Source organism: Peromyscus californicus, unplaced genomic scaffold, assembly GCF_007827085.1.
Source record: "Peromyscus californicus insignis strain IS unplaced genomic scaffold, ASM782708v3 Scaffold_19__1_contigs__length_69161282, whole genome shotgun sequence".
NCBI classification, from domain to species: Eukaryota; Metazoa; Chordata; class Mammalia; order Rodentia; family Cricetidae; genus Peromyscus; species Peromyscus californicus.
Genome location: NW_026294491.1, coordinates 10,815,686 through 10,837,519, shown reverse-complemented (window position 1 = coordinate 10,837,519; position 21,834 = coordinate 10,815,686). Strand labels below are relative to the sequence as shown.

Here is a 21,834-nt window from a genome sequence, read left to right as displayed (position 1 = left end):
GGTAGCATGTCAAGCTCCCCTATCACTGTTGGTAGCAGTGCGTTGTGCGGGTGGGAGTATTGGTGCCGTAAGTGACTGGTCCTCTGTTGAATCTCACATGGCTCTCTGTGGCTGTGACAGTGCTTTAGTGACTTCCTTTGTATCAACACTTTACACGTCTGTTCACATGCATGTTATTGGTAGATACATTCCTGTTTGCTGGGCTAAAGGGGTCACTATATATTAAATTTGTATCCAAATTAGCTTTTAGAGATAAGTCAGTATTCTTAATTCTGGCAGTTTCAGTGCTCACGGCTTTTTTTTTTTTTTTTTTTTTTTTTTATCATGCCCACATTTTAATTGAAATTAATTTTCATTTTAAGCACTCTTGCTGAAAAAAAAACTTAGATTGTTAAACTACATTTCCAGGCTGGAGAGATGGCTTGGTGCTTAAGAACATTTGCTGTTCTTGCAGAAGATCTGGATTCCATTCCCAGCCCCCACATGGTGGCTCACAACTATCCACAGTCATGCACAAGGAGCACATACATGTACACAGGCAAAATACTCGTACACATGAAAATTAAATCAATGTAAAAAAATTACAACAAACAGTAACCATGTTTCCATGTTATTATAACGGACTTTGCATTTTCCCCCATGGAATGAGCCTTACACACACCATCCAATAACGCTATGCTGGTTTGTCTGTAGGTGGAGGGAAGCTGTTGCAGCCCGGAAGAAACTCCGGCGTCAGATGCGGGCCTTCCCAGCAGCACCATGCTGTGTGGACATGAATGACCGACTGCAGGCACTAGTGCCCAGTGCAGAGTGCCCCATTGCTGAGGAGAACCTGGCCAAGGGCCTCTTGGACCTGGGCCATGCAGGGAAAGTAGGCATCTCCTGTACCAGGTCAGTGCTTAGCGTCATGTCCTTGGGACTCTGTACCCCAATTAGTTTCAGCATGAGTTAGACTGATGTATTTGTGGATGAAGATGGATGGAACCAGAAAGTAAGGACAGACATAGGAATGCATCTTGAGGGTTGTGTTTCCCACGATTGGGAATGTGTGACTTGTCCACCGATAGGAAAGGAGGCTTAAGTCTGGCATGACCTTGAAAGACTCAGGTTCTGTTGGTATACTTAGATCAAATCAGTGATTTCTTTTTTTTTTTTGGTTTTTCGAGACAGGGTTTCTCTCTGTAGCTTTGCGCCTTTCCTGGAACTCACTCTGTAGTCCAGGCTGGCCTCGAACTCACAGAGATCCGCCTGGCTCTGCCTCCTGAGTGCTGGGATTAAAGGTGTGTGCCACCACCGCCCAGCTGAAATCAGTGATTTCTAGGTCTACCCTAACTTTCTACTTCTAGACTCTGCTCCCACTGTGCTTCCTTCATAGTCTACCTTCTGTATTCTTCTATGGCAGTGTCCTTTCTTCCGTGTCTCCCTCAGCCAGGCCCTCCCTGCTGCTCCTCCCAGTTCTTGAGCGGTCCAGTTCCTAAGCTCCAAATTAATTGTCCAGTCATAGCCATCTTGGGCTTGGTATTTCTCTTCAGGCCCAGTGTCGATGTCATCTTTTGCTAGGGGCCTTCAAAGCCATCCTGCCTCCCAGTGGGCAGGCCCTAGGGAGACAGTGTGGAGGTGCCATAGGCACTGCCTGGATGGGATCTGGTTCTTCTTCCTCTGGTCACCACAGGATGTTCTTTCTCTCTGAGCATTTCCTTCTAAGGTTTCATCTGGTTCATCAGATCCCATGGTCATCTCTGTGTGCTGTATGTAAATGGGGAAGATAGTCAGGCACATACTCTGAAGTCAGGGATTAGGGTCTTTACTCCGACCCATGGCTGCTCTGACACATGGTCTGGCTTCCTGAAGTCATTGTTTCTTGTGAGTTCCTTCCCAATCCTGCTTTTTCTTCTCAGCTTCAGTCTTCATTGGTATTACCAGCCTTCTTAACTTTGCCCTATGTTCCTTTGTTTTAGTTTTTCAAGACAAAGTCTCTCTGTGTAGCCCTGGCTGTCCTAGAACTCACTCTGTAGACCAGGCTGGCCTCAAACTCATAGAGACCCACCTACCTCTGCCTTGCGAGTACTGGGATTAAAAGCAAGCCTGGTGCTTACCTTTGCTGGTCATAATCCTAGGCTTGATTTTGTTTTTAAGGTCCACCCTCCTATAGTGCCATCTTGGAATGTACCTCGGGTCAAAACAGGTCTCTCTTTCTGCCATAGCCTTTCCCTAGGTTATGGCTAGAAGCAATCTTCCTCCACCCATAATAAAGGGGTCCTCTGATATACCCCATTGATTGTGTCACCTCTTGTTAATGTTCCATGATGCTTTCTAAGTCTCTGTACCCTGAGCTAGACTCTACCCCCACTTTGAAGATTTTTAAAAAAATATTACTTGTATTGTTTTCAATTATGTGTATGTGTCTGTGTGTGTACTTGAATGCAAGTGTGCACAGAGGCCATACGTGTCAGATCTCCCTGGAGCTGGAGTTACAGATGGCTGTGAGCCGCCTGATGTGGGTGCTGGCCACTGAAATTAGGTCCTTTGCAAGAGCAGTATATGCTCTTAACCACTGAGGCAGCATTCTAGCCCCCTAAACACTACCTCTTAGCCACACTCCACTGCTCTTTCCAAACATGCCAGGCTTGGCGGAGCTGTATCATGGCTATCCCCACTTTCTGCTGCCCTCCAGAAGTTGTTAAGCCTTCAGTTCTTCAAATCTTTGCTCATGTTTCATTTTCTATGGCCACTGGAATGAGACAGCAGCTCCAATCATGGTTCTTCCTCACGTGCTATGTTGCCCACTGTATTGACATTTTCTGGTTTTTTTGTTTGGTTTGGTTTTTTGAGATAAGGTCTCACTGTGTATGTAGTCCTGGCTGGCCTCCAACTCAAAGATCCACCTGCTCTGCCTCTCAAGTTCTAGGATTAAAGGAGTACACCACCATTCCCAGCCTATAGGCGTGTTCTGTGAACTACACTAGCCATCACAGGCTCTTCTCTCCCGTGAGAGCATGTTCTAGAATAGTAGGACTTTTGTCTGTTTCCCATAGCCAGCTCACTGTGAATAGTTCATCAGACAGTTGGTGGGTTTGTATGACCTGTTAGTTTATCAGAGTCTAAATGCTCTCCACCAGGAAACATTGACAATTACTCTTCACTCAGAAACATCAGTAAATACTATTTATTTATTTATTTATTTTTAATTTTTTGTACAGTATAGTTTGATCGTATTCTTTCCCCTCTCCTCACTTCTCCCTGATTCCACCCACCACCCACCCACCCAACTTCATGTTCTTTCTTTTTCTTAAAAACAAAACAAAAGATAACAATAACAAAATAAAACCCATGAAGTCTGTTTTCTATTGGTCAACTACTCCTGACCATGAGGCCTGCCCTGGAGCATGGTTGATTTACAGTGTCACTCCATTGGAGAAAACCAATTTTCCCTCTCCCACTAGCTATAAATTACAAATAGCTTCTTGATCAGGAGTTGAACATTGTGCCCACTTCCACTTCTCTATGCTGGCATTTTGTCTGGCTTCAACTTGCGTAGGTCCTGTGCATGCTGTTACATACAGTCTATAAGAGTTTATATTTGCTATCAGTCCTGTCCATGCCTGAGAATTGCTGTTTTCTCAGTTATTCATGACCTCTGGTCTCTTAACAGTCTTCCCACCTCCTGTTGCATATAGATTCTTGAGCCTTGAGGGGAGGAAATTGATGGAGACATCCCATTTAGAGCTGAGGGTTCCAGTCTCTCACCCTCTGCTTATTGTCCAGTTGTGGGTCTCTATGAATTACTACCTACTACTCGAAGAAAGCTTCTCTGATGAGGACTGATTGATGGACTGATCTATGGGGATAGCAGTATGTCATTAGTCATCATTTTATTCCTATATTCATTTTATAGAATAATAATAGACGTTCCCCAAGGGCCCATGACCTCTGTAGTCTCAGGTTCTTGACCTCGTTAATTGTGCCGGGTATGGGTTCCCTCTCATGGAGCAAGCTTTAAATCCAAGCAGAAACTATTGGTTACAGCCGCTACATTTGCGCCACTATCGTGCCATGGATGTATCTTACAGGCAGGTTGCCCTTGGAGCCACAGAGTTTGTAGCTTGTTAAGATTGGTGATTGCTTTTTCTCCTCCTGTAGTTTATATAGTACCTTCCAGCACTATTTTCCTAATCAGTAGGGGTGAAGTTTGAAGTTGAGCACCAGCTCCGTTTCTCCATGTTTGAAAAGTATGTGGTGTCTTTAGCAGTAGGGTCTTACCATCAGGTTTGTGGGGGCAACCAATAGCATTGGCAGTAGCCTATAATGTTTGAGGGAGGCCTATGGGATCCCTTTGGCCAGTGACTCAAAAAGATGTAATCTATTCCTGGTATTGGGGGAAGTAAACACTACTGATTTCTTCCTGTGGGTTGAAATAGCCTTTTGCAGTCCTGGTGTCTTTGTTTTTGTATTCTTTGTAGGTTGAGGCGGCTTAGAAACAAAACAACTCACCAAATGAAGGTTCAGCACTTCCACCAGCAGCTTCTGAGGTCTGTCGGTCGTTCTCACTGTTTGTATTGTTCCTGCTTGGGGACTGTATAGTAGCTCGCTCACCGTGATCTGTTTCTTCCAGTAACGCTGCATGGGCACCTCTGGACCTACCGTCCTTTGTGGCTGAGCACCTCCCTGTGAAACATGATCGAGTATTTTGGAAACTGGTGCTGGTGTTACCTGATGGAGAAGAGCAGACAGCAGAGAGTCCTGGCAGGTCAGGAAGTTTTCTAAGTGGAGAGTTTGGATGCTAGTACGGAGAAGGACTTCTCTATTGAGAGTTGTAGACAGGCAGAATTGTGGTTCTTGGTGGGACTGTTTGTCTCATTGTATGTATGGACACTAAAGGTTTATGTTTTAGTCTGTTTCGCTCATGATATTTAGGTTTTTGTCATTATTCCATATATAGTCTTAGTCCCAAAGCTTTAAGAGTTGAGGATTATTTAAATCTATGGTATGGTATCCTGATTCGTATCTACTACATTTAAGATTTTGGAAGGAATTAGTCTGTACTTTGTCTGCTATACTTTATCTGTTTCATCTTAGGAAAAAATGTTTGACATTTTAAGAAATTGAAAAATAATATGATATATCTTCTTTTTGGATTTTCGAGACAGAGTTTCTCTGTGTAGTTCTGGCTGTCTTGGAACTTGCTTTGTAGACCAGGCTGGCCTCGCTACCACTGCCCAGACATGATACTATTTTCTGTAATCAAATAGCTTCCAGAAATTATAGTCTTAAGGCAACTATGATGCTGGTATAGAGTAGCTTATGCCTGTAATCCCACCACTTTGAAGGCTGACAGAAGAGAATTGCCATGAGTTTGAAGTTAGCCTGGGTGAGAGTTAAGAGACCTGTCTCTGAGAAACACCAAATAGAGGCTGTGGAGAAACCTGAACTAAAATGTGCGGGCATGAGTACCTGAGTTTGGGCACCAGACCTCATGTAAAAAAGTGTAGTAGCCACACTCTTATAATCCCAGCACTGGAAAGGCAGTTTCCTGGGGCTCACTAGCCGCTTACCCCAGCCCATGTTGAAAAACCCTGTCTCAAACCCTTGTCTCAAACATGGTCCAAGGTCATGTGGGAAGACCCTGAGGAGTGATAACCAAGGTTGACTTTGGCTCTCCACATGCATGTATACACGATAACACAATCTATATGTCAGTGTGGACATACTCACATATACAGTTCCCAAACAGAACAGAAACCCTCCAGCTACAGGTTAAGTTATTTTTATTCTAATAGCTATATTGAAATGTAACTCACATGTTATAAACTTTATTCACAGTGATTTTTATTTGGGGCTTTACAACCATCACCTTTATCTTATTCTAGAACATTTTTTTCTCTTAATATAAAACCTATGTTAAAAGTAATTGAATGATTCATTTTTTAAACTAACAATCATCCTGTTTGCTGAGTTCCCTAGGAAATGTGTGTCATGTAGCAATTCTTAAAGACTCAGGCATGAGAATTTTTTAACTATGTGTGTGTAGGTATTCTGCCAGCGTGTGTGTTTGTGCACCGTGGGCTTGCCGTGCCCACAGGGACCAGAAGAAGAAGGCACTGGGTCCCCTGGAACTGGAGTGAGCTGCCTTGTGTTTGCTGGGAATTGAACCCAGGTCCTTTGGAAGAGCAGCCAGTACTCTTAACTACTGAGTTATCTCTCTGGCCCTGAAGAATATTTTGCTTGTTTGTTTTGTTTGTGCACCTGTGTGCCACAGGGCACATGTGGACATCAGAGGACAAACTTGCAGGAACCTGGTCTCTCCTTCCACAGTGGTTCTCAACCTTTTTAACGCTGTAATCCTTTAACACAGTTCCTCATGTTGTGACCCCCCTCCAACCATAAAATTATTTCTGTTGCTACTTCCTAACTGTAATTTTGCTACTGTTATGAATTGTAATGTAAATATCTGATATGCAGATGGTCTTAGATGACCCCTGTGAAAGGGTCATTTCGTTCCAAAGAGGTTGTGACCCACAGGTTGAGAAACACTACCTTACAGCATTTAGGTTCTAGGGATTGAGCTCAGGTTGACAAGGTTTGGCAGCAAGTGTCTTTATCTACTGAGCTGTATCGCAGGCCCATTGTGAGAAGTTTGATTCTGTACAATAGTTTTTCATTGTTGTTGGTGGTCTTTTGAGGCAAGTTCTCACTATGTATGTACCCTGACTGGCCTAGAACTCACTCTGTAGACAAGGCTGACCCCAAACTCAAAGAGATCCACCTGCCTCTGCCTCCAAAGTGCTGGGATTAAAGGCTGCACCACCACACTTGGCTGCAGTGGGTACTTAACTCCAGGGGTGGTTTCAATTGCTCAGGTCCTTTCCCTTTTGGTTCACCATTTTAGATCACACTAGAACGAGCCAGTTGCACGGTGTCTTTCCACTTTCTCAGATAACTCAGTAGAGGTCCGAACTCCATTTTAAAGTAAAACCTGTTTTTTTCCAGGTCAGCTTCACTGCAAGACTTGATGTCTCACTCTGTATCCATATAGTATTTTTCTTGTTTCCCTGAAGATTTCTGTAGTTTATTTTAGAATTACACTTTCATTCAAATGGTATTTTCTTTTATCTACAGAATACTAGAAAATTGGTTAAAGATCAAGTTCACGGGAGATGACAGCCTGGTGGATAATACACATGATAATGTTGGTGATATCCAGACACTCACAGTTTTTAATGCATTCAGTAGTAAAGGGGACCAAACAGTTTCTGTCAATGTGTGTATAAAGGTGAGTGACAGTCACTTCATGTACTTATCATCATGATTTCATTCCTTTACTCAGACAGTACTGAATTATAAATTACTGTTTATTCTCAAAAGTGGTTTTAAATGCCTTTGAGAAGATCACAAGCAAATGCCATTATCTGTTTTCCTTTACACTTGATAATATACTATAGCCATCCACTTGTGTAAGGTTTTAGTTTATATTCTAAGAGAGCAGCATATTCATTTTCTGTCACTTAGAAATGTCTGAGATGATCAGTTTTTTAAGAGAGGAAGTTGACTTTTGCTGGTAGTATTGAAGGTTTCAGTCTCTGATCTTGTTACTCTTTTGAGGAAGCACATCATGGTAGCAGGGTGGATGGGGGGCACACAGCGGAAGCAAGACTGTATACTTGACAGCCAAGAGACAGAAGAGAAGAGAGGGAGGCTGACATGTCTCCAGTGACCTAGAATCTCCACCAGACACCAATTCTTCAGGACTCCATCACCCCCCAATAGTGCCTAGGCTGGAGACCAAGCTTTAAATTCATGGGCTTCCAAGGGGCATCAAGATTCAGACTACAGCATGGAGCCCTGGCTGCCACAGACCTCCTTGAGAACATGATACAAGCTATATTATAACTTTATATTTTATTTTTTGCTTGACTCAAGGTGTCGCCTCTGTCCAAATAGCATACCTTAGAGCCAATTTTTTTTAATGATCATTTATCCCTGTTACTCTACTTCTGATAACTCTTTCATCTTGAGAAGTGTCTTAGTATCCCTATGCCACTTAAACACAATATTCTCACTGTGTCTATTTTACTGAGAGAAATAGTTAAATTTTCCAGCACTGTGTACTTACTATGCTGTGGCTCTGCTCATCAGGCCCTTGAGTTTGAAGTAACTTTGTGTATGTAGCATGCTTAGAGCATCGCCTGGCAGACATCTGGGGCTTGTCAGCTGTTGGTGTCGGCAGCAGTAGCAATACCGTTTCTTGGTTTTGTCCCTTGCCTGACACTGTGTGTCCTCTAACTGCTTCTGAGGAAAGGGTATGTAGGAGGGAAATTTTCTGATTCCTTTCGTCTCTGAAAATACACTTAGTTTATCCTCTCCTTTTTTATTGTTACTCAGCTAGGTTTGTAGAATTGTAAGTAGAAAATTATTTTACTTCTTGTTAGTATTCACCACTGCTGTTGTGATTTTCCTTGGGAACCTTTTCTTTCTGTCCATGGGGTTCTGAAAACTTTCTCTGAAGTGCCAAGTGTGCCAAATTCCCTCATTCATTGTGTGAGCTTAGCAGGTCCTTGAGGTTGGAGACTTCGTTTTTGGGCAGTGGTGGAAATGAACCTGGTGCCGCATACATGCTAGGAAAGTGCTGTGCCTCTGAGCTGCGCACCCAGGCTTTTCTAAGGAGTTTGTAGGTCTTAAGGGTCTTAGTGAGTTTTCTGAGCTGCCTTGAACTTGTGGTCTCATTGCCTCAGTGCCCCTGAGTAGCAGCTCTGACTATAGCCAGTTTTAGGCATGTAATCTCCTGACATGGAGACTTATTTTACTTCTGGGCCAATTTTATGGGTTTTTGTTTATTTGTTTGTTTTGCTTTTTAAGTTGCAGTAAAAAACGATGGGTGTCATTTTAACGTTTTATATGTAGATATCATTGTACTATTTTTATTTGTCCCATTTGACTCCCTTCCTCTTCCCTAATAGTCCCTCATGATGCCTGCTCTTCTTTCCTTTACCTTTTTATTAGACAGATGTTGAATGACATGAATTGATCCTCTGAACATCTTTTTTTTTTTAAAAATCTTATTTATTTTTATTTTATGTGCACTGGTGTTGTGCCTGCATGTATGTCTGTATGAGGATGTCGGATTCCCTGGAACTAGAGTTACATACGGTTATGAGCTGCCATGTGGGTGCTGGGGATTGAACCTGGGTCCTCTGGAAGAGTAGCCAGTGTTCTTAACTACTGAGCCATCTCCCCAGCCCGATCCTCTGAACATCTTATTCTTTCTACCCTGTGTCTATCTTGTGTCTATATGCTGTATTCTGAAAGATAGTCTTGGTATAGCACATTCACCAGATGAATCCCCTTATTTCTGGAGGGGTCTAGTGCTTTTGGTTCTAAGGATCTAGATGTTAAGAGCTTCAGCTGTCTCCTCTGGGTCTCTTTTATGTTGGAATCTCTTTCTTCAGACATCTTAGCTGAGGCTGGCTGGCTGTGCCCGAACAGGGCCCTTAAAAGTTGCCAGAAGCTCTGTTTGTGTAGGAGTAGATGGTCACTGAATGGTAAGCAGACCTTTATAGGGGGATTCCCAGATGTCTGGATCTGGGTATCTATTCTGTGGGCTATTCAGTTTCTAGAAAAGCCTCATTCTATTCCTCCCCAATGAAGCTGCTAATACTCAGGTCAGGGTCAGAGGTGACCAGTACCCATGTAGCCTTGTTGTGGCTTCCTCTGCATCATTTATCCAGAGATTGGTCCCATTTCCTCATTGCTGTTAAGACATATGCCTGAATCTCTTGTCTGCTGCAGGCTTGTTTCATTATGGATTGAACCTCTTTATACTTGTTCAGAGTTGTTAAGGTTACAGTTAGGTGGTCAAACATAAATGTAGCTGGAGGCTTTTCTATCTGTTGACTAGGCAGTTTCATGGGGGGCTGGCCCAGCTGTGTCTTTTTTTTTTTTTTTTTTGAGGCAGGTTTCTTTATGTAGAATTCACTGTGTAGATCAGGCTGACCTCGAACTCACAGGGCTCCTGCCTGCCTCTGCCTCCTGAGTGCTGGGATTAAAGGCCACCATCCCTGGCCCCGCTTTGTCTTTGAAGGATTCTCAGGGTGCAGTGAATGCATGGTGAATGGAACATTTTAGTTGTTCTTGCTATGTCTTGTTCTCTGGTACAGTCATCCTGATGTCTTTGATTCTGTTGCAGGTGGCCCGTGGCACCCTTAGTGACAGTGTCCTTGAGGCTGTGAAGAAACGGAAGGACTTGTTGGGAGCCAGTGGGCTCATGCTGCTGCTTCCTCCCAGAGTGAAGAGTGAGGACGTAGCAGAGGAGGATCTGTACTGGCTGTCGGCTCTGCTGCAGCTCAAGCAGCTCCTCCAGGCCAAGCCCTTCCAGCCTGCACTTCCACTGGTGGTTCTCGTGCCCAGCTCCAAAGGAGACTCTGTGGGGAAGGAAGCAGAGGATGGTTTGTGAAAGAAGTCTCATTCATGGTGTTCATTTTCAATAAGTGGGTGGAGCTTGAGTTTGATGGATGGCAGGCAGTACAGGGTTGGGAACCTTTGAGACTAGAACCTAATTTGTTCTGTCCACTGCATGGTGGGCCAAGACTAGCCCTGGGATGTGTCACAGATGCAAGTGAATGTTATTACATGGGACCTTCCTCTTTTTCTCTTAAAGGTCTGATGTTACAGGATTTGGTTTCAGCTAAGCTGATTTCAGATTACATTATTGTTGAGATTCCTGACTCTGTTAATGATTTACAAGGCACAGTGAAGGTAAAATTCCATCATTTTAAATGTCTATTGGCATACTTATTTTTCCCCTCTTCTAATCTATCTTGAAGTTTATGTAGGTGGTTTGGTTGGTTGGTTGGTTTTTGAGATAGTATCATGTTGGGCAGGCTAGCCCCAAATTTATTAGGTAGCCAGGGTCATCTAGAGCTGATCATTCTGCCTATTCTTCTTCTGTTGGGATTATAGGCATGCACCATCATGTCCAGCTTTTATTAGGGATTTCCATTTTAATCGCATGTTTTATACATACATATACCTTTCTAAAGATATAGGCAGGAATAAAAATAAAATTTTAAAAATGCCCATAGTTATGCTTTCAATAATATATTAAATTGCTCACATAAGTTTTTTGACTTTGCTTTTATGAATTTAAAATGTCTTATATCTGAATGTCATATTTATCTAATTTTTTTAGAGTGATTGCTCTTAGAAAATATAGAGAAATAATATTACTTGAGATTTCCTAAAAAGGTCTGCTGAAAATTATTTAGGAAAAGAAGTATAGGGATAGTAAAACTAACTATATGGCCTGAGGGTGTAGCTCAGTGGTACAACACCCACTTGCCATCTCAAAGGTCCTAGGTTGTATCTCCAGCACTATATGAAAACCAAACCAAACCAAGTACTACAGGAAGAGCTAACTGCAGGTTGTGAAGCATCCTGGAATTCCGAGAAGCTGCTAATTCTAGGAATAAGGCAGTGTGGCTCTGCTTCAGTCGGTGAAGGAAGACCTGGTGAAGTCCTAGGTCCTTCCAGGAGGGCTCTGCAGCCTCTCCTTACTAGCTGGATAATACTGGGGACTCCTCTTTGGTCCTCTGTGAGGCATATCTCCAGGGCTCTAGAAATCCAAACTCAAGTGCAGAGAGGGCTGTGCCCCTTCTCTGCAGTGGCTGAGATTTTGTTCTTGTGATGCTTTTCTTCTACAGCCATGGGAAAAAGGCTAAGCCCCTTTAGAAAACTGTTTTTTAAAATGATCGAGTTGTTTGACTATCTCCCCCGATTGTCTTGTTCCTCAGGTTTCTGGAGCAGTCCAGTGGCTGGTCTCCCGATGCCCTCAAGCCCTGAACCTTTGCTGCCAGACCCTTATTCAGTATGTTGAGGATGGCATCAGCCGTGAGTTCAGTGGTCGGTTTTTCCACGACAGAAGAGAGAGGCGCCTGGGTGGCCTGGCCTCCCAAGAGCCTAGCACCATCATTGAGCTGTTCAATAGCGTGCTGCAGTTCCTGGCCTCTGTGGTGTCCTCTGAGCAGCTGTGTGACATCTCCTGGCCTGTCACGGAGTTTGCCGAGGTGGGGGGCAGCCACCTGCTTCCTCATCTGCACTGGAACTCCCCAGAGCATCTAGCTTGGCTGAAGCAAACTGTGCTTGGGTTCCAGCTTCCGCAGATGGATCTTCCACCTGCAGGGGGTATGTACCCACTCTGCGGGAGGAGTGGAGGGCTACTCCTGTTCCCTTCTTGTTTTAGTGACACTGTACCAGGTGGTGGGTTCCAGTGGGAAATTCACAGTCCACCTCTACTGTGCACCCGCCTACACCAACCTTTGAGTTAGAAGAGAACAGGGTTTTATGGAGTGGGAGCTGTTGGCCTTTCTCCACGACAGTCCTGAGACTATCCTACCTGTCCCACAGGTCCCTCTCACCAGAAGAGACGGGCTAGCTGACATCTATGAGGCTTGTGTGACTGGCTCTGAGCTGCTGATGCTGCTAGGGCCACAGCACTTACGTGCTGGTTTACGTCAATGTTCCTTTAAAGCCTGACTCTGCCTGGGGGATGAGGCCTGTGGTCTGTTTGATGCAGACTCCACAGGTAGCCCAGGCTGGCTCAAACCTGTGTTCTTTCCTATTTTAATGGCACTGGGAAGGATGGAGCCTGCTTACTATTTCGCTGGCAGAGCTTGGATTCTTACGTACATATTCTCCATATTTCTTAACTACACAGTAGCCCTCTACTAAGGAAACAGAGCATTAATAATAGTTCATGTTCACTGATTCTTGGTCAAACCTGTAACTTTCTCTTCAGCGCCCTGGCTCCCTGTGTGTTCCATGGTCATTCAGTATACCTCCCAGATTCCCAGCTCATGCCAGACGCAGCCTGTCCTCCAGTCCCAGGTGGAGAACCTGCTGTGCAGAACATACCAAAAGTGGAAGAGCAAAAGCCTCTCTCCAGGCCAGGAGTCAGGGCCTTCAGTTGCTGAGATCCCGTGGGATGACATCATCACCTTATGCATCAATCACAAGCTGAGTGACTGGACACCTCCCAGGCTCCCCATCACAGCAGGTAGTTGTCACTCAGTGCCCTGGGGGCTGGGTCTTCATGAGACTTTCCTGTTCTGATTTCAGCAAAAGAGGGAGTTGTGTTTGTGTTTGCTTTTTTTTCTAAATAGGGTCTCACTATGTAGCTCTGACAAGCTAGAAAATCACTAAGTAGATAGGCTGGGCTGGCCTTGAACTTAGATCCACTTGTTTCTGCCTCCTGTGTAGAGAGATTAAAGGCATGCATTACCACCATCACTGTCTGAAAGATGTTTTCTTGACACTCTTTCTTTTCCCTGTGTCCCATCTTCCCTTTCCTTAGCACTTCTCTTTAAGGGCAGTGATTGCCAGGGGACTTAACTTGGGGAAGAGCTAAGGTTTGACTGGGCATGGTGGTCCATGTCTTCAATCCCAACACTCAGGAGGATCTCTGTGAGTTTGAGGCTAGCCTGGTCTACATAGCAAGTTATAGGACATCCAGGACTGCATAGAGACACCCTGTCTCAAAAAACAAAAACAATGCCAGGCATAGTAGTATACATCTTAATTCCAGCACTTAGGAGGCAGAGGCAGTTAGATCTCTTGAGTTTAAGGCCAGCCTGGTCTATAGAGTGAGTTCTAGGACAGCCAGAGCTACACAGAGAAACCCTGTCTTGAAAAAAACAAAACAAAACAAAAAACAATAAAAAAAAATTAAAAAAGGTTCTAGGAGAGCATAAACTCCGTTCCCTGAAATGGCATCCTAGGTTATTACTTAGAGGGGTTCCCTGGTTCTGAGAGTTATTCCTAACCCTTCCATAGTCTGCATGAATGAATAGTCAAGCATGCATGAATATACATATGTATGGATATTTACATACATTTTAATCTCTTTTTGTGCTGTTTTCTCAGAGGCGCTGAGTGAAGATGGTCAGATATGTGTATATTTTTTCAAAAATTGTTTAAGAAAATATAATGTTCCGCTGTCATGGGAACAAGCCAGATTGCAGACACAGAGGGAGCTACAGCTGAGTCCAAGACGGTGAGGTCCATGTTCAGTGTGTGTTTCTGTCACTGTTGTAAGCCATACTGTACCACATCGAGAACACTAAACCTATCCTGTTATGGACCAGTTCTGATAACTCTGCAAAGCACAAGTCATTCCCACAGCATAGACACGTTTTAGAGTAGTTACAGGCACCTCCCTCCATTTATCAGATGAACTCAGGTCAACCCTAATTGGAGAAGGCAGAAAAAAAAAGCTAGTTTCTCATCTCATAAACCTAGTTCACAGACACACAAGTTACATTCCCCAGTAGCCTTTGCCCCAGGATAAACAGTTTCAGCAGTAGAAATCTGTTAATAAAATTTGCTGCTACAATAGAAAAGCAGGTGGTCATTTCAGAAAGTGTTGAAATAATTTTTTAAAGTTTTTATTTATTTTGTACATACGGGTGTTTTGCCTACTTGTATGGCAATGCACCACTTGCATGCCACCGTTGTATTCCCTAGAACTGAAGCTACAGACAGTTGTAGGTCTACGTGCAGGTGCTGGGAATAGAACCTGGGTTCTTTGGAAGAGCATCCAGTGCTGTCAACTGCTAGCTCATCTCTGGGGCCCCCGAAGTGAACTTCATAACTTAAACTCAGGGTCAGATAGATGCTCAGTAGGTGAAGGTACTTGCTGTTTAAGCCTGGCACCCTGAGTTTGAACCCTGGTATCCACTTCAAGTTGGAAGGAGAGGACTGACTCCACAGAATTGTTCTCTGATGTCTACATGTGTACCATGATACTTGCTAGGCTACTGTCTTACTTTCATTTCTATTGCTGTGGTAAAATACTAAAAGAGACTTGGAGAAAGGGGTCATCTTAACTTCCTATTCCAGATTGCAGTTTATCACTTGGGGAAGTCAAAGCAGGAACTGGAAGCAGCCAGTCAGTCAGGAGCTAGGAATGAATGCGTGCATGTTGATTCCTTCCTTCAGTAGAGTGGTGCTGCCCATGGTGGGGTGAGTCTTCCCACAGCTCCTGATGGAATCAAGACAGTCCCCCCCCCAGACATGTCTACAGACCAACTTGTTCTAGACAGTCCTTCCTGAGACTCTCTTCCCAGAGGAGGCTGCATTGTTTCAAGCTGACAGTCAAACTAACCGCCACAGCTACCTACCATAAAGCTGACAAAACAAACACCCCAGTAAAATAAAAGCAATTGGCTATTCAACTCTTTATTAGACCAATCAGGTGTTTCAGACAGGCAAAGTAACACAGCTTCACAAAGTTAAACAAATGCAACATCAAAGAATGTAGCACACCTTTGCATCTTAAACAACTGTTTTACAGCATAAGCAAATGTCACACATCTTAAAATAATATTCTACAACAATCTGCAATCACCTGGAATTCCAGTTCTTGGGGATTTGATGCTCTCTTCTGGCTCCTGCATGCTTGTGGTATACATAAACTCAACACAGGCCAATATACATATACATAAAATAAATCTTATAAACCCATGAGAGAAACAGACAGACAGGTATAAGAAACAAAGCCCTAGGTTGAAGCAGCTCTAAGCGCCCAGTGCCTCTAGATAGTGCAACTTTTGAGACCAATAATCTCTGTCTCTGTCTTTCTTCTGACCTTTTTTTTTGGGGGGGTGGGGGGGAGACAGAGTCTTAATATGTAACCCTGGCTGGCCTGGAACTCGTTATGTAGACCAAGCTGGCTTTGAACACAGAGAACTGTGTCTCTGCTTCCCAGGTGTTGGGATTAAAGGCACACGCCACCACGCCTGGCCAGCAGCGTCTCCTGATGTGTGTGAGAATCACTGTGTAGCACATAGTATCAGAGCTGCTGTCTTGTGGCCATACTCCCTGACTTGAGGGAAGTCCAGGGCAGGCACAGGGCTGACATGGGCATAGACCACCCAATAGAGTGCATGGATCTTGAGCGTTTTTCCATAGAGGGAACACGTGTCCAGCTGTGTCTGTGTGCTTTGCATCTGTCTTGACCAGAAGGACTCCACACTTGTGCTTTCAGTTCGGCGATGAAGTCTTTTCATCCTCCTACAAGCCGTTTTTCTACTCCACTGCCTCACCTGCTCCATAAAGGGAAGAAAAATGAAGAGAGTGGCCGAGAGGGGGCGCTGAGCACAGAGGAGCTGATGCGTGGAGCTTCTGCAGAAGAGCTGCTGGCACAGTGTCTGTCCAGCACTCTGCTGGAGGAGAAGGAAGAGAACAAAAGGCGAGTGTCCCCTTCCTGTGCGTGTGTGCCCTTCATTCCGCTTCTTGAAGGAGAGGGAGACGGACTGCTGGTCAGTTACGTCAGACAGCCAGGGGTGGAGAGGGGCAGCTGGGCCAGCAAGGGTTGTTATAATGATGGGACTTTAGTTCAAAAAAGAAAAGGAAGGAAGGAAGACATTTATGAAGTAAAAGCTTGGAACTAGAGAAATGACTCAGAGGAAGAGCACTTGCTGCAGCCGGGCGGTGGTGGCACACGCCTTTAATCCTAGCACTCGGGAGGCAGAGCCAGGCGGATCTCTGTGAGTTCCAGGCCAGGCGAGATCCAGGACAGGCACCAAAACACCACAGAGAAACCCTGTCTCGAAAAAGTTTTGGTACCCACACCCACATCAAATGGCTCATAACTATCTGTAACTCCAGCTCCACGGGATCTGGCACATCTGACTTCACTGAGCACTCATGCATACTCACAGATGTATACACACACACAACACACCCACCCCTATACATAATTAGAAATAATTTTGTTTTTGATTTTTTTTTTTTTCCCGAGACAGGATTGTTTGTGTAGCTCTGGCCTGGAACTAGCTCTGTAGACCAGGCTGGCCTCGAACTCACAGAGATCCACCTACCTCTTCCTCCCAGGTGCTGGGATCAAAGGCGTACGTCACCACTACCTGGCTCTGAAAATAATTTAGCTTCATATCCTATGGCTTCCCTTGGCTGGTGGCTTAGCTCGCCTCTGCTTCTTCCAGGCTTTCAATAAACTCTTAAACGATGTCTGTGCTCTAGGTAGAATAGAATGTTTCCGAGTTTTATCACTTGAAATTGGCTTCACTGTTTATTATTTTAAAAGTCTGTGTTAAGTTTTCTAGAGGGAAATATGTGTAGCTAAGTCTACTTAGCTTAGTCTACCATGGCTGGCCACTGCCTTTTTGCCCTCGGGGAGCCTGAGACTTCAGTGGATCTTTTCATACTAGGTGGGCAGGAGCTGGTCCAGACCCTCCTCTGCATAACTGACTCCCTTCCTCCTCTGTCCTCACTGGATGCTCAGTTTTACTGAGAAACAGAAGTTCGTAAGGGCTGTCTTCCCACCACCACTGCCTGCCACACTTTCCAGCAGCGGAGTACTTAGGTGTCCCTGCCGTACCTCTCCCGCTGCTGCTCTCCCCTGGGTTGCGATTTCACCTCCAGCCTACTCCCAGCACTCTACCCATAGGACTCTTGAGACATTGCCACCTCCCACCCCCCATCATGCATGTCAGCACACGAACCTGCAGGCATACTGACGCATCTCTCTGATGTGGCCTCCTTGTCTCTAGTCACCACTGCGGGCTTCTCCTTTAACAGTAAGACTCGTTCAGAACAGTTGTGTTAGTCACTGTTCTGTCCCTTTTGTCTTTTGTAGCCCGCACACTTGAATCCCTGTCAGTGATCACATCCTAGCTTCTCATCCTTGTTTCGAGCCCCCTTCAGGGATTTTCCTGTTTTTTAGCAGTCAGACCTACTCTCTGGACTTCATCTTTGCTGCTTGTGTGCCTACCCACTCCTCCATAATTTCATCCAGTTTCACGAGTATTTAAATACTGTCAATCTTGTAATAAACCCCAAAATTCCACACAGTTGTCCTCTGACCTCCACGTGGGCATCCATATCCACATCTATACATGAACACACAGAGCAGTAAGTTTAATAAAAGTAAAATGACATGAACACACACAGCAGTAAGTTTAATAAAAGTAAAATGACATGAACACACACAGCAGTAAGTTTAATCAAAGTAAAATGACACGAGCACACAGAGCAGTAAGTTTAATCAAAGTAAAATGACATGAACACACAGAGCAGTAAGTTTAATCAAAGTAAAATGACATGAGCACACAGAGCAGTAAGTTTAATCAAAGTAAAATGAGCGGTAGTTACGGTTTTGCTTTTCTGTGCTCTGATGTTTCTCATTTTGAGATCTCGTACTGTTTCAGATTTGAAGATCAACTTCAGCAGTGGTTGTCTCAAGACTCTCAGGCCTTCACAGAGTCAACTCGCCTTCCTCTCTACCTTCCTCAGACACTCATATCTTCCCCTGACGCTATCAAAACTCCGACTGCTGTGAAAACATCTCCAGCAAGAAGTCCTCAGGTGAGAACGGGGTGCACTTGGCATGTACAGAATTAAAGACTGAGAGAAGGTGCCAGCCTCAGTGGACCATACCTTTAATCTCAGAACTCCAAGAGTCTGAGGCCAGCCTGGTCTACACAATGAGTTCCAGGCCAGTCAGGGCTACACAGTAAGACTGAGAGACTGTCAGATTCATCATGTGATACATTAACACATGGAAGTTAGACCTTTAAAACTTGATATGCCAGTGTTACTGAGAGCCAACTATTTCTGAGTTCCTACCTGTGAAATAAATGGAGAGTAGACCTAAACACAATAAACTGAATAGGGGGCTAGGAATGTAGCTCAGTTGGTAGTGCTTACCGAACATGTAGAAAGCCTTGGGTTCATTCCCTAGTGCTGAATAAACTGCTTACCTAAAAGCCAGTGTTGGAGGCAGGAGGATCAGAAGTTCAGGCTCATCCTTGGCTACGTAGTTCACTGAAAGAAAGAACGAAACAAAAAAAGAAAGAACCGAACAAAATGCGTACTAATGATGTGCATTAAACAGAGAGTAACCAAGGCCGGGTCTTAGCTATTTTTCTATAGCTGGTGGATTTCTGGTTTACAGAGTGAGTTCTAGGACAGCCAGGACTACCCAGGGAAACCCTGTCTCAAAACAAACAAACAAACAAACAAACAAACACCAAACCAAACAAACAAAAAACATTTCAACATTTTTAAACCCTTTAAAAGTTCTGTCTATCTAAAGGCTATCCAAAGGCTCTCCTAAAATACCCAGAATCTCTGTAAAATATACAAAGTTTCTGTAAATATCCAGTCTTCAAAATTCCAGAGTCTCTGAAAGTTAAAAAAGTCTCTGAACTATGGGCACTCATAAAGTAGGAAATAAGTTATGTACTCCTTATTCCAAGAAGGAAGAATAAGGGCACAGTCATAATTGTCAGGTGAACCCAGAGTCAACAGACAGTGAAAGCTTGCTGTCAGATTTCTGGCATTCACTCACAATCTTCTGAGCTCCTTGGAAGTGCTTAGACAGCTGTCTACAGCACATGCAGTTTGTCTTGGAGGCTCAGGCTGGCTCCACTCCACAGCTGCTGCTGTCCCTGGTGGTCATCTCCACAGTGCTTGGGTCTCCACTGCAGCCGGGCTGCTCCTTCACCAACAACTTCTCTTGGGCTCTCTTCAGGGACTCTAACCCTGCCACATGGTACCAAGCCTTATCTTTCCATAACCCCTTCAATCCTGGGCCTTTTACTGTGGTTGAGAGCACCAGTGGCCTGCCCCGGCCTCTCACTGTGCCAAGCCTCAGCTGCTCTTCATGACCCCTTCATGCCTTTAAACAGTATGACCTGGGAGAGTCTTACACTACCAAGTTCAGCTGCCAACATGAGATGCAGCCTCAGCTCCCTCTGGACCACAGCTTCTGTGTGCTGATCCTGAGTAAACACTTCCCAGATTTCCTCTCAATGAAGCTGGTCTTTTCTTAATCATAGCTGATTCTTCAGCCCCAGCTGACCAGCATCCATTGTCCCAGCAAAGCAAAGGTTTCACTATATCATACAGACAACCCTAATAGAGTATTTGAGGGACTCACAAACTTCCCTCTCCAACTTCACAAGCCAGGCTTTCATCTGCACTACTCTCAGCATTATTTTCTAAGTTCCCAAAGCAGTTCATTAAACTCTGAACACAAAGGCTTTTCTAGTCCAAGTCCCAGAGTATTTCCACAATTCTCCAAAAATTATAAGGTCACATCTGTCACAGCAATATCCCAAGGCCTGGTAACTAATTTCTTAATTAGGGTTGCAGTCATAAAACACCATGACCATAAGCAACGTGGGGGAGGAAAGGATTTATTTCCTCTTCAGTTTGTAGTTCATCATCCAAGGAAATCAGTGCAAGAACTCACTCAGGGCAGGAACCTGGAACCTGATGCAGAGGCCATGGAGGAAGCAAGCTGCTTACTGGCTGCTTCCATGGCTTGCTCAGCCTGCTTTCTTTCTTTCTTTCTTTCTTTTTTTTTTTGAGACAGGGTTTCTCTGTAGCTTTGCACCTTTCCTGGAAATCCCTTTGGAGACCAGGCTGGCCTCAAACTCACAGAGATCCGCCTGTCTCTGCCTCCCAAGTGCTGGGATTAAAACGCGTGCGCCACCACCTCCCAGCTCAGCCTGCTTTCTTATAGAACTCAGGACCCACAATGAGCTGGGTCCTCCCCCATCAATCACTAAATAAGAAAATATCCTACAGGCTTGCCTGTAGGCCAGTCTTGAAGGGACATTTTCTCAGTTGAGGTCCCCTCTTCCATGATAACATTAGCTTAAAACCAACCAGCACAAAAGGGAACAATAATTCCTGTCTGTGGGACCACAAAACTCTGAACCTTGGCATTGACCAGACTCAATTCTGCTCTTAACTCTTCATAAGGAAAATTAATAAATGAAGAAGGTAAGCTCACAGAAGTCAATTACACCCTAGAATAGTTTTTCAAAGCCAGATCTTCCGGGCTCCAAAGCCTCTCCATGTTTTTCTTGGGGGCTAAGAAAGCAGAAGCAGCTTAACAGAACATACATGCTGCGGGACAGGTGAGGTGTTTCTGGAGTAGTTTAGGAAGCATCTCAATAAGGAAGGCAGGTCAATTAAGACAACATACTGCTTCCACTTGTAAGTTTGGTTAATACTTTAAAGTAATCTTCTCTTTGACTTACTGTGAGACATGGTGATGTATACTTGTAACCCCAGCACTTTGGAGATGGAAGCAGGAAAATCATGAGTTCAAGGCCAGCCTCTACTACATAGCAAGTTTGAGGCTATTCCAAACTACATTCAAGCCTTTCTCAACTACACACACACACACACACACACACACACACACACACACTTCAAAACTATTTATACTCTTTCACTAATTCTCTCTAAAGAAATTGACAGATCATTACAAAATTTAATGTACAAAGTTTCACTGTGTTATTGATTGTATGTATAATCAACAAATGTCCCAAGGTGGGAGCCTGGTTCACCAATCAGTCCATAGAATACTGGCTCTTTATGTGTAGTAGATGAAGCTAGAAAAATGTAGGATAGATACCAAGTGGGGATTCTGTTGAGTCCAACAGGCTCCAATGATGTAAACATGAATCAGATGTAATGTTTTCACAGATAACTACTTTTGGCTTCTTTTTTATTCATCTAGAATGCAGGTGCAGGAGAGCAATTGCAGTTCTCGGAGGCATCGGACATGTCTCTAACTGGAAGGCTGAAGTACCTGGAAAGGCTGATCCGAAGTTCAAGGGAAGAGGAAGTTGCCTCTGAGCTCCATCTTTCTGCACTGCTGGACATGGTGGACATTTAACAATCTGACACAAGAAGTGTTGTTTTCTTCATAATCGTTTCTTTTTATTCAAATTATGTTATGCTCAGATGCTTCATGTCCTGTTGGAAATGAGATTATTAATTATGCAAATAAACCATTGAATCATCTGA

At 44.2% G+C, this 21,834-nt stretch overlaps 1 protein-coding gene across 3 annotated transcripts in view; it reads left to right on the top strand.

Moving 5' to 3' along the window:
- Positions 1–21,834, top strand: part of Mcm3ap (minichromosome maintenance complex component 3 associated protein) — a 51,615-nt gene extending 29,781 nt beyond the window's left edge. For 2 of the 3 annotated variants that reach the window (XM_052744629.1, XM_052744628.1), the window contains exons 18-30: positions 694–891; positions 4,461–4,529; positions 4,613–4,747; positions 7,117–7,270; positions 10,181–10,439; positions 10,652–10,749; positions 11,784–12,174; positions 12,788–13,045; positions 13,912–14,041; positions 14,887–15,009; positions 16,034–16,237; positions 18,216–18,372; positions 21,545–21,834. In XM_052744629.1, coding sequence (XP_052600589.1) covers positions 694–891; positions 4,461–4,529; positions 4,613–4,747; positions 7,117–7,270; positions 10,181–10,439; positions 10,652–10,749; positions 11,784–12,174; positions 12,788–13,045; positions 13,912–14,041; positions 14,887–15,009; positions 16,034–16,237; positions 18,216–18,372; positions 21,545–21,703 — 2,335 coding nt within the window. In that variant the 3' untranslated portion in view covers positions 21,704–21,834. The remainder of the gene's footprint in view (positions 1–693; positions 892–4,460; positions 4,530–4,612; positions 4,748–7,116; positions 7,271–10,180; positions 10,440–10,651; positions 10,750–11,783; positions 12,175–12,787; positions 13,046–13,911; positions 14,042–14,886; positions 15,010–16,033; positions 16,238–18,215; positions 18,373–21,544) is intronic. The other variant, XM_052744630.1, reaches the window with a different exon arrangement.